Consider the following 15,430-nt stretch of genomic DNA (forward strand, 5'->3'; position numbering starts at 1 on the left):
AGCTTCATATGAAATCATGAGATAAATGCGAACATTTCTGATAACTGAAAAGAGACAGTGGACTTCACATGGGCCTTTTTTCATAAATCTTCAGGAAAGGGGAGGAAGGAAGTCAAGTGATGTCATCAGTGTGATTTTATATTTCAAAATAAAATATTTTTGTTAAGCGGTAACACCAGTGACACAACTCCAGGGGACCACTATTTTCATTATATATTTTATCATATTTATTTGGCATTTTGTTTTTTGATTTCATTTACATCATATATTTGATCGTTGTGAATACATCATTGTATTTTAAATGGTAGAAAAACCAGTTTTTGACCTCAAAATAAAGCACTTTCCCTCTGTACATGGCTGTGGGGACGAGCAGTTTTGTGGTGATTGGAATCCTTTATAATGAATTAAAAACAAATATTGCCACACAGATGGCTCAAGAAGGTATAATTGTTCAAATAACATACTGTTTTATTTTAAAATATATATTAAAAAAAATTGTAACACTAAATTGTTTTTCAAGTGTAATATTTCTGTAAAGGCTAGGGACAGAAAAATGGACGTTTCCATAGAATGACCCGTTTACTGTATTGCATTTTTGGCTATAGAATGAAAGTGAATGGTGACTGGCATTAAGCCTAACATCCCTTTTGTGTTGTACAGAACAAACAGTTAAACATGTTTGGAACAGCGTGCTTTGCTTTAAGTTAACTAGTTTATTTTTAAATAAAATATCATGCATTTGAAAAGCTGAGTGGATTCAAAACACCGCATGTGTCTCTAATAAAAGCCCTGTGTGCGTGGACCCTCAAATGAGCTGTGAAGATAAGAGAGACTACACAAATGTTTCTTCTTGTTATGTAAAGTGCATCTGATTCTTTAAAATGCCCTTTTAACCGCAAAGCATAAAAATGCAGTGCATAGCCTACACTATGTTTATTTTATTTTACAGTAGGCACAGTGTAATTCAACAAAGAAACGCAATGCCAGTGTGGGGGTTCCGTCCCGTCCCATTGGAGTCCACCGCCTGACCAGCAGGGGCTGCAGAATGGAGCATCTCTGAATGAGCAGGAACTCTTGGTTCCTCCCCGGCCCCCGCACTAACGCTACTGCGCTCCGGCGGACGCTGCAGAGTGCAGACGGGTGAGCGCGGGTGCCTCGCCCGCAACAGCGTGCTTCTAGCCTGGACACTTTTCTCGGATGTGTTACTTATGTCCGCTTCAACGGGCAAAGCATCTTTCCGGTTTTGGTCGTTCACTTTGCTGGACATAAAGTGACTTTTACGGAAACGGAGTCGGTGTGAGTTTATAACGGTAAGATGTCACATTATGGCATTTTTACTTTAGTTGATCGCCTGCGCATCTACAGTCACGGGGACTTTTTGAAAGTGAATGTTTACAACGGAAAGTACAATGTTTTACATTAGTCTTGTCCTCGTTCCCATGGTGAACGTATACCAAAACCGCGTGCTGCATTGTGGGACACCTTAAGGCTTTTATAGGCAGCTTTATAGGGTTAATTCATAAAGGCATTTCCCTTTTTGTCTGTTATTGTCAAATAACAAATGTAAGATTTAATAATGCAGCATTCTGTGTGTGAAAATGTTACGTGGAATTAGGATAAAGCATCCAAAGACCCTGTTTTGACTCGACTGTCAGGGGTGTTTATGATTCTGAAGACCATTAGGATTCACTTGGTCTTAAAGTAACTTTCTATAAGTATGTGATATTTTAAGTCTATCTCTGTTTGCTTTGTCCTCCACCGTTATCAGAAGTCACTTGGAGATAAGCTCAGGCTTTTTTGGCTCAAAACACTTAAACTTTGGTCATTTATTGCCTGTTGTACCAATACAATGACATTCTTTGCAAAAACCAAACACACCTCAAAACAATAAAGCCAGCAGGATAACAGAAGAAACCATAAAACAGTGTAAGTAGAGGACAAAAAGACAAAGTATGTAGGCCTATACATGGGTTTATGTAGTAAAGTAGTAGTAAAATACATAGCCTAAAAAAGTGCTACAAAATTCGAACTTTTAAAATAGTGTTTATATATTTACAAACGTTTTTGAAAAAAGTGTCTTATGCTTACCCAGGCTGCATTTATTTGATCAAAAGTACAGTAAAACAGTAGTATTGCAAAATATTATTACACTTTAAAGGGTTAGTTCACCCAAAAATGAAAATTAGGCTGTGTTTTACTCACCCCCGAGGCATCCTAGGTGTATTTGACTTGCTTCTTTCAGACGAATCCAGTCGGAGTTATAATAAAAATTGTCTTTGATCTTTCAAGCTCTATCGTTTCACTCAGCGGGTGTTGCATTGCTTCAGTCCAAAAGACGTGAAATAAAAAGCTCCCTTCCATAAAAAAAAGTGAATCGATGCGTTTTTGTAAGAAAAATATCCGTATTCAAAACTTAATAATCACTTGAATCTCACTGTTGTAAACGAAGCAGTTCCGGGGGAATGTGGACATTTTTAATAGAACTCCGACTGGATTCGTCTGAAAGAAGAAAGTCATATAGACCTAGGATGCCTCGGGGGTGAGTAAAACGCAGCCTAATTTTCATTTTTGGGTGAACTAACCCTTTAAAAGCATTGTCTCAATATATTTTAAAACAATTCATTCCTGTGATGAATTTTCAGCAACATTACTCCAATCTTCTGTCACATGATCTTTCAGAATATGCTGATTTGCTGCTCAAGGAAAGTGTTTATTTATATATTTTATATATAAAAAAATCTGTCCCAAACTTTTGAATGGTAGTGTATGTATAGAATATATACCGGTATGTGCCTGAATTGGCAAATGCATCATGAACTCCATGCAAAAATATGTTGTGATTAGATTGTCAGATCGATTCAATCAATTACTCTCTATGTAGGCTAGAGATTCTAGTACTCATATGTCAATGCAGATTGGCCACTAGACTTGTTTATCATTTTTAATTCTACATTCATGTCCCAGACTTTGCAGGCTGTGCAGTATGTGGTGGGATGGATGAGGAGGAGCAGAACCGCTATGTGGCACAGTTGAAAGCTGAATTTGACAGCTGTGACACCACCGGGACAGGTTATCTCGACAAAGAGGAACTTACTGCCTTATGCCACAAGCTGAGCTTAGATGCCCATCTCCCTTTGCTGCTGGACACTCTGCTTGGACCACAACATTACGCCAGGGTAAGCTGTCCCCCATGAGCATCCCAGTGCCTCTCATCCTAATGCTGTATTATAGATGTTAAGATAATGTCTGTTTGCAGGTGAATTTTGAAGAGTTCAAAGAGGGCTTTGTGGTTGTGCTGTCAAGATCTTTGGACTTTAGTACTTCAGAGGAGGAGAGCAGCTATCTTGAACCAGGTACTTGACTACCTTTATGTAACTCCAGACTTATCAGAGCTTCCAGGCTTGTGTTTATCTTCATGATTTTTTGTTACTAATCAGTCTGGACCTTGTGGATTCAAGGATTGTTGATGGAACATGATGAGTAGTTGAACTGAATTGAACACATCCTGGTGTTATTGTCTAAATTATTATTTGTATTTGTTAATGAATAGCCTGGTATATTTATGGTTAGTTACACTAGCATTCAAAAGTTTGGGGTCTGTAATATATTTTAATGTATTTGTTGTTTTCTTAGGCTGCATTTATTTGATCAAAAATACAGTAAAAACAGCAACACTATGAAATGTAATCTAAAATATATTAATTTAAAGGGGTCATATGATGCGATTTAAATTTTTCCTTTCTCTTTGAAGTGATACAAGCTCTTGGTGCATAATGAAGATCTGTAAAGTTGCAAAGACTAAAGTCTCAAATCCTAAGAGATATTCTTTAGAAAAGTTAAGAGTCAGCCACGCCTACCTAAAACGTCTCGTTCTAACACGCCTCCACATACCTACCTCACTATGTGGGAAGATTTGCATACCGCCGCCCAAATGTTTACGCAAAGAAAGAAGGCGTAAATTGTATTCTCGCTGTAGTATTGTTGTTGCTGCCGCCATGTCGTGAAGACCTACCTCACTATGTGGGAAGATTTGCATACCGCCGCCCAAATGTTTACGCAAAGAAAGAAGGCGTAAATTGTATTCTCGCTGTAGTATTGTTGTTGCTGCCGCCATGTCGTGAAGACGCTGTGTTTCATTGTGAAAGCGAAACGACTTTGTTTGGCCTTCCAAAAGAGGACGATATCCGCTTCGTCATGCCTAGAGCTGATCCGTGCTGGTCGCTGAGGAAATGCATCAACTTCACGCTGTGGATCACCGGATCGTCTTTCACTGTGGACGAAGCGGAGTCCAACCCGGAGTCATCACATGTGGTTGCCGCAAGCCCGCCGACCGCTGCTCACTCTAGCCCGCCATGTGTGACGCTGTGTGTTTCGTTGTGAAAGCGAAACTACTTTGTTTGGTCTTCCAAAAGAGGACACGACTAGAAATCAGTGGTTAAGTTGTATTTACAACACTGTTCCAGAACAGTTCAACCCAAATATTCAGATGTGTGCAGCACATTTTATGGAGGACTGTTACCTGATCCTGGAAGAGTAGACTACAATGCCGGCTGTTCTGACTCACAGACTAAGTACGTTTTTTATATTAAAGAATTTGCCACTGAAGATTCAAACGCGAGTTTTGAGCAGTGTAGAGTAGCGCTTGTTGTTTGTCATTTCTCCGATATCAAATGCAGACATGGTTTTATGTTACGCGATGCAACGCGTAAAAAGACAGTATAAGTCATTATAATCTGTAATTATGTCCCCACTAGATGCAACAAATGCCTCGCTTATAATGGGTTTTAATGTTTTTGTCTCGTCGCTCCGGCCGGACAGGGCATCATCACAGTATGGTAGGGGCGTAACATTTCTGTCACACGCTTGAGGTATTCGGCCAATCACAACGCACTGGATAGCTGGCCAATCACAGCACACCTCGCTTTTTCAGACCGATGAGCTTTGTAAAAATCGACGTGTTTCAGAAAGGCAGGGCATAGAGGCGAAACAATAATGTGTTTTTTTAACCTTAAACCACATAAACACATTTCATTACACCAAATACACAAAATAATGTTATTTTTAGCAACATCATGACCCCTTTAATATATTTTAAAAATGTAATTCATTCCTTTGATGGCAAAGCTAAATTTGCATCATCATTGCTCCAGTCTTCTGATCCTTCAGAAATCATTCTAATATGCTGATTTGCTGCTCAAGAAACATTCCTTATTATTATCAATGTTGAAAACAGCTGTTTGTGGAAACCGTGATACATTTTTTTAGGATGCTTTGATGAATAGAAAGTACAAAAGGGCAGCATTTATTTGAAATAGAAATCATTTGTAATAATGTAAAAATCTTTACTGTCACTTTTGACAAGCTTAATGCATCCTTGCTCAATAAAATTATTAATTTCTTTAAAAAACTAATTTGAACCCCAAACCTTTGAAAAGTAGTGTGTATTTAGAGCATTGTGGTTTATGTAAACAGTTTTAAACAGTTTTTAAGACTGGCTTTCTTACACTTTTACTTTTTGGGGTCTCTGGAAAAATTAAACACAAATATGAGAAAAACGTTCATCATTTTAAATTTAGCCAATGTTTGGTGTTATTTTTATGTCTTTCCTAAACACCTTTGTGTTTATTTGGATTAAAGGCATTGTTTAAGAAGACATAATTATTATTAACATGTTTAAGAAGACAAAACACAGGCATTCCTGCATATTCGTGAAATCAAGCAAAATATTGGCTCTTAATACCTTCAGGTACCTGCATGCCTAATGATTGTTATGGCTTCTTTCACTGGAGCCCTAATAAGTAAAACAGATGCTGAAACATTTTGTGCAGGTCTTTTTAAAATCAAAGCCAGAATAACATTTGTCTATTTTCATATATGTATTAGGGAGACTGGTACATTAGTGTATGTTGTGAAATCTCAGCGTGCAACACTAAAATTATCTTTGAAAATGGTATACCTGAAAGCTATGATGAAAAACAGATGTTCAAGCATTGAACCTGGGTTTGGAGATGTTCCATTTAGGTTTACATTTCCTTTCAAACATATTTTTCATTTTATGAAAAAGGTTGTGACATAAAACAAATGATGTGAGATCACCTACTATTGCTATTACCATTTCAATTTGACTGCTTCTGACATACTTTCATTATCTGTCACTCTAAAGCATCACTCCCTGTGCTTCTAGCAGTCCCAGAGGAGGTGAAACCTAAATATGTGAAAGGAACCAAACGGTATGGGCGGCGATCACGGCCAGACAAGACCGACTTAGAGCTGACAGCAGTCTCAGAAGATTCACCACCGTTTGGGACTGACAAAGTAGAAACAAACGGTGTGAGGAGAGCCAAGCTCAGACGCTCCACCTCACTGGAGAGTGTTGAGGTAAAATTCATGATACCTACACTACTGTTCAAAAGTTTGGCGTCAAAAAGATTTTTTTTATTTTTTATAAATTAATGCTTTTATTCAGGAGGGATGCATTAAATAGATCAAAAGTGACATTAAAGGCACTTTTGTATTTTTTCAAAATAAATGCTGTTCTTTTTAACTATTCATCAAAGAATCCTGAAAAAAATGTGCCACAGTTTCAAAAAATATGAAGCAGCACAACCATTATTAACATTGATAATAATAATAAATGTTTCTTGAGCAGCAAATCATCATTATTAAAATGATTTCTGAAGGATCATGTGACACTGAAGACTGGAGTAATGATGCTGAAAATTCAGCTTTGCATCACAGGAATGAATTACTTTTTAAAATATATTCAAACAGAAAACACAAATGTTAAATTACAATAATATTTCAGGCTTTCACTGTTTTTACTGTTATTCTTTGATCAAATTAATACAGCCTTGGTGACCATAACAGACTTCTTGGAAAAACATTTAAAAGTCTTGCAGACCCCAAACTTTTGAACAGTAGTGTATATTAACTTTATGTCGAATTATTATTTTTATTAATAACTGAAAATGCATGCATTTAAAATCTAATTGACATGACACTCAAAGGAGATTCAAGGGAAAATAGGATTGTCATCCTGGGACTGTATGCAAATAGACATTGTTAAATATTAGCACTTAACACTGCAGTGCACCTGAGGTGTCGTATGGTTAGTCAATTAAAGAGCTGATTCAGTTTGATTGTAGTGAATGGATCTGGGCCGACCTGCTTTTCACAGACAGGAAGTGCGACGGTGTGGAATGTGCAAGTGCCGGCCCAAAGTGCAGCCCCCACCTTCAACAGACTTCAGTGTTACTTTTGGCTTAGGATCAAAACATGGCTCATTTCACATTCTCTTTTTTCCCCCAAAAAACAGCAGGAGCTCTCATAAAAGGGGTTTGTTGTTTCTGCTGTGTCTGTACTTTTTCTTCTGGAGTCATTTTACTTGTGCAGAGCAGTGCCAGACCAGAGAGCCAGTGCAAATGCAAACCTGTGCTGCTGGACCTCTCCTTCCATGTGTTTCGTTTTTAAAGACTTATTTTGGATCCATCTTGGTTTGGTACTAGAAACAATAGAGGATGAAGATGTTTTTCTTGCTCATGCACACTTCACATGTCCCTTCACTGAAGATGTTACAGTTACAGTTGTTTGATGACAACTGAAAGAGAGGTCAGAATCAGAATCAGAATCAGAAAGAGCTTTATTGCCAAGTATGTTTGCACATACAAGGAATTTGTTATAGTATCACAAGCTTTCCTTGTGTGCTTAATTATACTGAATGTGCAGTTGTAGTTGCACTTGTTCTTGTAATCTTAAAAGTAGATTTTTTTTAAATATAGTATTAATTCTATTAAAAAATAAAAGCCATTTAAGTGTACATAAAGAGAGACAGTTTCATGATTAAGTACACTTTTAAAGCGTGATTTTGTAATAATGTCAAATTAAAAGTTTTACTTTAAAGTACATTTTAATAATCTTGTCATGCTTTAAAGATGTACACTTATTTTGATGTGTTGAAATGTACATTTAACATTAATATATTTAAATGCACTTAACTGCAGCTTTATTACAAATGTGTAATTGCAGTTATATTTAAATACATGACATACAAGTTTCAATAAAAAGGACATTTTACTTTACAATATTAGAATAGAATAGTCCACTTCAACCATATTTCAAACACAATATAAATAATTATGAAATTACATCTAAAGATGTACTTAAGTCCTGCGTAAGTGGGTCAAAAACACTCTAAAGATCATCTAACTGAATTTAATATAAATTTAAACTAAACCAAAAACATTACATTCAGTTCACACTTAAAAATACGTGATACTGCGCGCTGAACAATTTTATAAAGTGTATTGAATTGTGCAATAAGTACTCTTTTTAAAAGTATGCTTCTTTTTCACAAGGGTAGAACAGCCCAAAACCACTCAGATCATGGTGGTAACATTTACATTTTCTAAAACAGTGTAAAATCTAGTCTAACGGTGCTGTTTGGGTTGAGACTTCTTGAGAGAGTAGGTCACAGTCTGTGGAGGATTCAAGCAATCCAAGAATGAAAGCAGGCTGGTCCATCAGTACAGTTTATGTTGGCAACGACCAGCATTTGGGGTTTATGAACCAGCCCACCAGGCTCCGTTTGGTCCGGCGTGTTTTAGTGCCTGTGTGTTCATGTTTTATCTTAATGTGTCGAATGTGTTCAACCAGGATTAGAGGTCTTGGTCTGGGTGGAGCTCAGCGTGCAAAGCATCAGCTGTGGTCAGAAGGCCCGATAATGTGAAGTACAAGAAGGAAAGGGTTTGGCTATAATTTGGCATGGTGCTTCCTCTAACTGCGCCTCTCATTTTAGAAATGCATACTCGCATTCCAGAGCCCTCCCTCGTTCTCTTACTCTCTCTCTCTCTCTCTACACGTCTCTCCCGCTCTGTTCTCCTTTTCTTCTCCTGATCTCCTCTCACGTTTCATAAGTGTTTGAAATATTTAGAGCTTTTATGTAAGCCAGTACACGCTATTTCAGTGAATGGGAGAGATTCCATGCTCTAAATCGACTCTAGTGCACTGTCACTAGCGATTCTGTGTTAACTCACCGTGTCTCGTACAGTAATCTGATGAACATGTACAGTTTAAGTACTATGTAAAAGGTTTAAGGTTTCACAAGGGTGTAGGGCTGCACAATTAATCGAATTTCTAATTGTGATTACAATTACAGATGCCACAAATATGTAATCATTCAAAGTGGCAGTTAATCGTTCAAACTAAGTCCACTTGTGTTATTCTGCATGCTTAATATTTGTTTTTTCCTTCTACAGGTTAAGCGCTTTTCCATTGTTTTAATTTTAGTTTTAGTATAACATTATAATACCATGCATATTTTTAAATTTTTTGAAGTTTTGAACATATTAAATACAAATTTGAAACAATTAAAGACTGTAAAAAGTGTTAGATATGTAATATATTTAATCTATTTTGCAACAGTTCTTTAAGCTGTCTGATATTGTTGAATACTTCCAAAAAGCTAAAAAAATGCTAAAGATTATCATGATTTTATTATTTTTCATTAATAAAATCATCATTTAGACTGATCACACTGTGACATTTAACTTTGCTGAAGCTGAAATGTTTTATTTATTTAAATGTTATATTTAATGAAGGTCCTAAATTTGTCTTAAACTATTAGTAGTAGCCAGTAGTGGTAGTATTTGTTGTTGTAGTAATTTGCATTAAAAAGTCTTTTTAAAAATAACAATAATTTTTGGTAACTATACTCTTTACTGTTGATCAACGTTTTCATTGTTAAATAAAACTAAAACAGCCATTAAAACTGTAAATATAAATACTGGATGAAAAAAAAACAGAAAAAACAAAATGTTGCCATAGCAATTAACTGAAATGAATAAGTTCAAATTGAAGTAATAAAGTTAACATGCACATAATAAAGTAAGTAACGTGCACATAATAAAATTACTAAAACTTATAGTAAAATTGAAATGAAAGCTGAAAATATAAAATAAAAGCTAATTTGAATTAGTATGATTGTAAGATGATTGTAATTGAAAATGCTGTCCTTTTTGTCTTAAACAGGAAAGAATGACACACAAAAGCCATGGGTTTGATTCGCAGGGATTGCATGAAAAATTATTATAAAAAAAAAATGTAATTAAAATGAGTTAAAAAGTGTATATTGAATGCAATGTAAGTCACTTTAGATAAAAGTGTCAGCCAAATGCATAAATTTAAATTACGTATATAAATATAAAATATATCATGGTTGTCCGTAGTATAATTAGACAAAAGAATATGCATTTCAACATGAAATCATAATTGACAATTTACTTTTTTAATGCATTTTCCTTGTCTTATTGGGCATGATGATATATTTCATGTTATTCCAAATAGGATTTCATCATGTTTTTTAATCTAAATGTAATAATTTGTTTCACCTCTGAAACAACTTTCCTTTTCAAAAATATATACACAATATTTTCATAACATTTTTTTTTTTATAAAATCCCAGATTTCTCCAGAAATACATCAGATTATGATAGTAAAATGGGTTGCAAACGGCGTTCCATGGATTTACCCCTAACCAGAATTTTGTAATGAGATCAGTGTTGCTTTAACATGACTGTAAATATGTCGAATGAGGAGATGGATAGAATGGACAGAATCCGTGCTGATTATTCACAGGCCTCAGCACAGATTCCAGTCCATATAGTCTTTTACAACATCCATGTGAGCAGCAGCACTGCTTGTTTATGTAAATAATTCAACCAGCTGTGATAAATATTGCACACAAACCTTGTCATGCAACATAAATTATGTAGTTTTGGCTGCGTCATAGACTAAAATACAACATATTTGTCTTTTCATCAGGCAGAAGCTGAGGAACATTCTTGATGAATTGTAATCAAGTCTTTTAAAAGTATCTCATGTCTTTTGATTGTTTGTGAGTTTTTGTGCACCCCAATTAGAGAGTAGCCTATTCTGAAAGACCTCTGTATATCAACGCTTTTCTTAGTGAGTACATGATGTCAGGGATGAACTATGCCTTAGGGACAAAGATGTGCGATGTTCCTCACTTAATTTCCCAGTGGAGATAAATGAAGTAGCTTTTTTTCTCTGACTAAATATTCACTATTTGACTGAGAGAGAGAGTTAATTAAAGACATTCCGCTCTCTGCTTTCCGACTGAAAAGCTGTTTGTGAAGAGTTATGTAATGTTGTTTAAATTTTAATGCTGATGGTAACTGATTGTGGCTTGTCCCATATTCAGCTGGGCTTATACTGTGTACTGTGTACTGTGAACTGTGTACTGTTTCGATCAGTGTATCCTGTTCTATTTTGCATTTGATCAATCTACATCGATCAAACCACAGATATCTTACAGGTCAATTACTGTCTGAATCAAACTGTAACCTACCACTAGATAGCACTAGCACAAATCAATTCATGTACACATGTACCCTACATTCTCATGTAAGTTTAGGTATAGATTTGATATAGGCTGTATATTATACTGTAGATCAGTGGTTCTGCAGTGTTTCAAATCAACAAGCCCTTTCCAATGTTGCAGCTTGTGTATCATTAAAATTCCGAGTTTCCTATTTGTAAATATGACTTTGCTCTGTCATATACAATACAGTTTCACTATTTCACTAAAACAATAGGCAGTATTCAGTGTACAGTACCCAGTTAGCAAACACCATTACAGTTACTTTTACTGCATTTGTCTTAATGGTGTCAGTCAATTTGAAAGCACTCTCAGTATTAGATAACTCGGTCCCACTCCAAAATGTGTCTTATATAAGCTCTTTCACATTAGTACACACAGGGAGATTTAGCTGGCTTTATATGAGCATGGTTTAAGCTGTTTAGTACGGTGCAGTGTTTCTGTACTGATATGAACAGCATTACTCTTGAGCTTGTATCTGTCGGTTGTTCCTGTCCAGTGTTGCAGAAGTAGTGACTGCTGGGATGGAATGCCTTTTGATGATTGTATTGTGTTCCTTGTGATCACTGAGCCATAATAGTTCATTCAGCTACACTGTCTCCATCTGCTCACTCGCTTCACTCAAGAGTCAAAACCTTAATTCAAGATATTGTGTTAAACTCTTGCTGTGCATCTTTAATTATGACAATATACTGTGCACACTAATTATGGAATACCTGGAAGACCTACCGTGTTCCAAAATGTGTCAAGCATTAAGACATTTTGACATAAAATGGATAAAAAATTTAAAATAATCATCTATAACATACCTAGATGCTTATTTAAAGAATAGCAGGCAGTATAGAGTATATACTGTGCAGTATTCAATAAGCACTGTCGATGCTCTGTTTATAGAGTCTAAAGTCAGATGAGGACACAGGAAACAACAAGGAGTCCACACACCACTATTTTGTGGCACAAGGTACATTAGATGTTACTAAAATATAAGCATGTTTATATACAGTATATGAAAAATCAGCACAGCTCTCTAATTCTTTTTGATTTACATATATTCAAGGCCAGTTGAAGCTCTGGAATCAAGATGGCACAGGAAGTCCTCTGCGCTCATCTGATCCTCAGCAGGAAGTGACAGACGGGCAGGTGAGGGCAGTATGGCAGGAGCTGGGGGTTGGAGCTGGAGGATCACTAAACCGCAAGGAGCTGTCACTTGTCTGTGACCGCATCGGTCTCAAGGACTTACAGTCCGAGGTACAGTCATGTAACGTTCTGTATAGAGTAGGATTAGTAATCATATTAACCAAGTTAGGACATTCTTTGCTGCTTGTTTGCTACTAATTACTCTTTACAGAGTTTATAGTGACATGCCTTCACCATTCAGTGCATTAAACACTGTTATCCATGTTTTTTGTTAATGCAAAGGAGTTAGACAGTCTCTTCAGGAAACTAGACAAGGATCGGGATGGGAGAGTCAGTCTGAGTGAGTTCCAGAGCGGGCTGTTCACACAACACGATCACGCTGCTCTCATCTCTACCTCCACCCCTGCTCGGCCCAAACCACAGCGCTCCATCTCAAAGGTCAGGGTCATGGTGATGTTGCAACGGAAAGCAGATTGTAGCCAAAAATAAATATAGCTTTGCCAAGCAATCTGCAGCAAAAGCTGACACCAGTATGCAAGAGTGTGACTGCATGGTGTTCTCTGCAAATGAAGTGAATGTATGAAAGAAGCAGTTATATGTGATTGTTTCTTAAAAGTTTTATGTTGCACTTGGTAGTATTTAAATAATGTACTGTGCTTATTTAATATATTGACAATTCAGTTTAAATTTGAAGGTACTTGTAAGTATTTGTCGTTCAAGGATCATATGACACTGAAGACTAGAGTAATGGCTGCTGAAAATTCAGCTTTGCATCACAGGAATAAATTAAATTGAAAAAAAACATTTATTTTAAATTGCATTAATATTACTGGATTTTTGATTAAATAAATGCATTCTTGGTCAACATAAGGCTTCTTTAAAAAAAAAAACATAAAAAAAAATTCATATTTATTCTCAAATATTCCAAACCAGTAGTGTGTACATATCTAGACAATATGACAAAACAACAATAACAAAACACTAATGCATGTACATGAACTTCTGGTGTGCAGCTGAAAAAATTATTTTTGCTGCAGACGACGGGTATTCCAGTAATCTGCATTTAATCATATGTTGTTATGCTTATTTTTTAATGCATGCCAAACTGTCAAATTCAAGTAACCGATATAGAAGAGAAATCTTTATCCATTAAAAAAAATTCATATTTATTCTCAAATATTCCAAACCAGTAGTGTGTACATATCTAGACAATATGACAAAACAACAATAACAAAACACTAATGCATGTACATGAACTTCTGGTGTGCAGCTGAAAAAATAATTTTTGCTGCAGACGACGGGTATTCCAGTAATCTGCATTTAATCATATGTTGTTATGCTTATTTTTTAATGCATGCCAAACTGTCAAATTCAAGTAACCGATATAGAAGAGAAATCTTTATCTGCCATTTTTCCTCTCATCTGCTGATTATAAAAGAGAAAATTGCTGAAAGAATGAACAACCAAAGCCTTTCCCAATGTTTTTATGACTTTTCTCAGCAGACAGACACAAGAGGCAGTTAAATGATTGCATGACTGTCAAACAGGATTCATTTCAGAACTCCAACATCAAGCCAAGTTACTGAGGGCTGCAGTGGCTGGAACCAATTAACTTAATTGGGAAGATGGAGCCTCCTTTTTGCTCTCTTGTTACTAGGAAAGCACAAATAATGTAAAAAATCACTGCTGAGGAGATGTACTGCACAACAGGCCTCATACCTGCATGTAATGTTTTTACATGGGATTGTAAAGACAGTTTGGGGTCCTTTAGTGATGACATTTCTGAGGTGATTTTACTGAAAGCACAACCAGCCAAATCAATTAAAACAGTGTCTTAACCCAAGCTAGGCACATATTCTGATTTGCTGGTCAATTCAATTTAGGACTTAAAAGTTCAGGCTTCATTTAAAGTGAAAAACGGCTTCAGCGTTTGATAACAAATGCCGAGTTGCATGAATATTTGGCGGTCGCTGGAGCTAAAATTAGGCTAAGCCAGCTTAAGGGTTACGACATTAGAAGGACGTTTATTGGTGGTCAGTGCAATGAATTGAGACTCTAGCTCTGGCATGTCAAGGACAGCATTGTGCATTGTGTGGTGGGACTGTGAGAGCTCAGTTTTTCCCTTCCAGTGGTTTTCCTCGCAGTTTGATATTGAACTTTGCCGTATCGTATTTTCTATTTTTCCTCATGTCGTTCTCTCTGCTCTCTCAGGCCCTTGAGGAACGTGTGGTGCGTTCCACTTCCCCTTCTTTACTGTCGGCTACAGTGGGTCAGAGGCTGCTGACCCGGCTGGATGATGGATCGGGATGCACAAGTCCAGACAAAGTCATCGCCCTCTGGACGGAGGAGGGCATCCACAATAGCAGGGGTATTCTACAGGTAACAGATTACTAGATGTTATTTGCGTTAATTAAAGGGGTCATATGATGCGATTTCAATTTTTCCTTTCTCTTTGAAGTCATACAAGCTCTTGGTGCATAAAGAAGATCTGTAAAGTTGCAAAGACTAAAGTCTCAAATCCAAAGAGATATTCTTTATAATCAGTCAGCCACGTCTACAGCTCGTTCTAACACGCCCCCACATGTCTACGTTACGATGTGGGAAGATTTGCATAACGGAGCCCAAATGTTCACGCAAAGAAAGAAGGCATAACTTTTATTCTCACTGTAGTATTGTTGCTGCCACCATGTCGTGAAGATGCTGTGTTTCGTTGTGAAAGCGAAACTACTTTGTTTGGCCTTCCAAAAGGGGCGATATCCACTTCGTCATGCCTAGAGCTGATCCGTGCTGGTCGCTGAGGAAATACATCAACTTCGCGCTGTGGATTGTTGGATCAGCTTTCACCGTGGACGAAGCGGGGTCCAGCCCGGGGTCGTTACATGTGGTTGCCGCAAGCCC

The 15,430-nt window shown here is 36.7% G+C and overlaps 1 protein-coding gene across 7 annotated transcripts in view; it reads left to right on the top strand.

Annotated features, from left to right (window-relative positions):
• The first annotated feature begins 1,005 nt into the window (after nt 1-1,005).
• The window catches only part of ninl (ninein-like), a 29,063-nt gene continuing 14,638 nt past the window's right edge, over nt 1,006-15,430 (top strand). For 2 of the 7 annotated variants that reach the window (XM_016278032.1, XM_016278035.1), the window contains exons 1-8: nt 1,006-1,310; nt 2,965-3,176; nt 3,257-3,353; nt 6,185-6,378; nt 12,290-12,356; nt 12,453-12,643; nt 12,815-12,970; nt 14,744-14,911. In XM_016278032.1, coding sequence (XP_016133518.1) covers nt 2,994-3,176; nt 3,257-3,353; nt 6,185-6,378; nt 12,290-12,356; nt 12,453-12,643; nt 12,815-12,970; nt 14,744-14,911 — 1,056 coding nt within the window. In that variant the 5' untranslated portion in view covers nt 1,006-1,310; nt 2,965-2,993. Of the gene's footprint in view, nt 1,311-2,896; nt 3,177-3,256; nt 3,354-6,184; nt 6,379-12,289; nt 12,357-12,452; nt 12,644-12,814; nt 12,971-14,214; nt 14,320-14,743; nt 14,912-15,430 lie in introns of those variants that run through there. The other 5 variants (XM_016278034.1, XM_016278036.1, XM_016278037.1 and 2 more) reach the window with 5 other exon arrangements.

This window comes from Sinocyclocheilus grahami, unplaced genomic scaffold (assembly GCF_001515645.1).
Source record: "Sinocyclocheilus grahami isolate Dianchi unplaced genomic scaffold, SAMN03320097.WGS_v1.1 scaffold117.1, whole genome shotgun sequence".
NCBI classification, from domain to species: domain Eukaryota; kingdom Metazoa; phylum Chordata; class Actinopteri; order Cypriniformes; family Cyprinidae; genus Sinocyclocheilus; species Sinocyclocheilus grahami.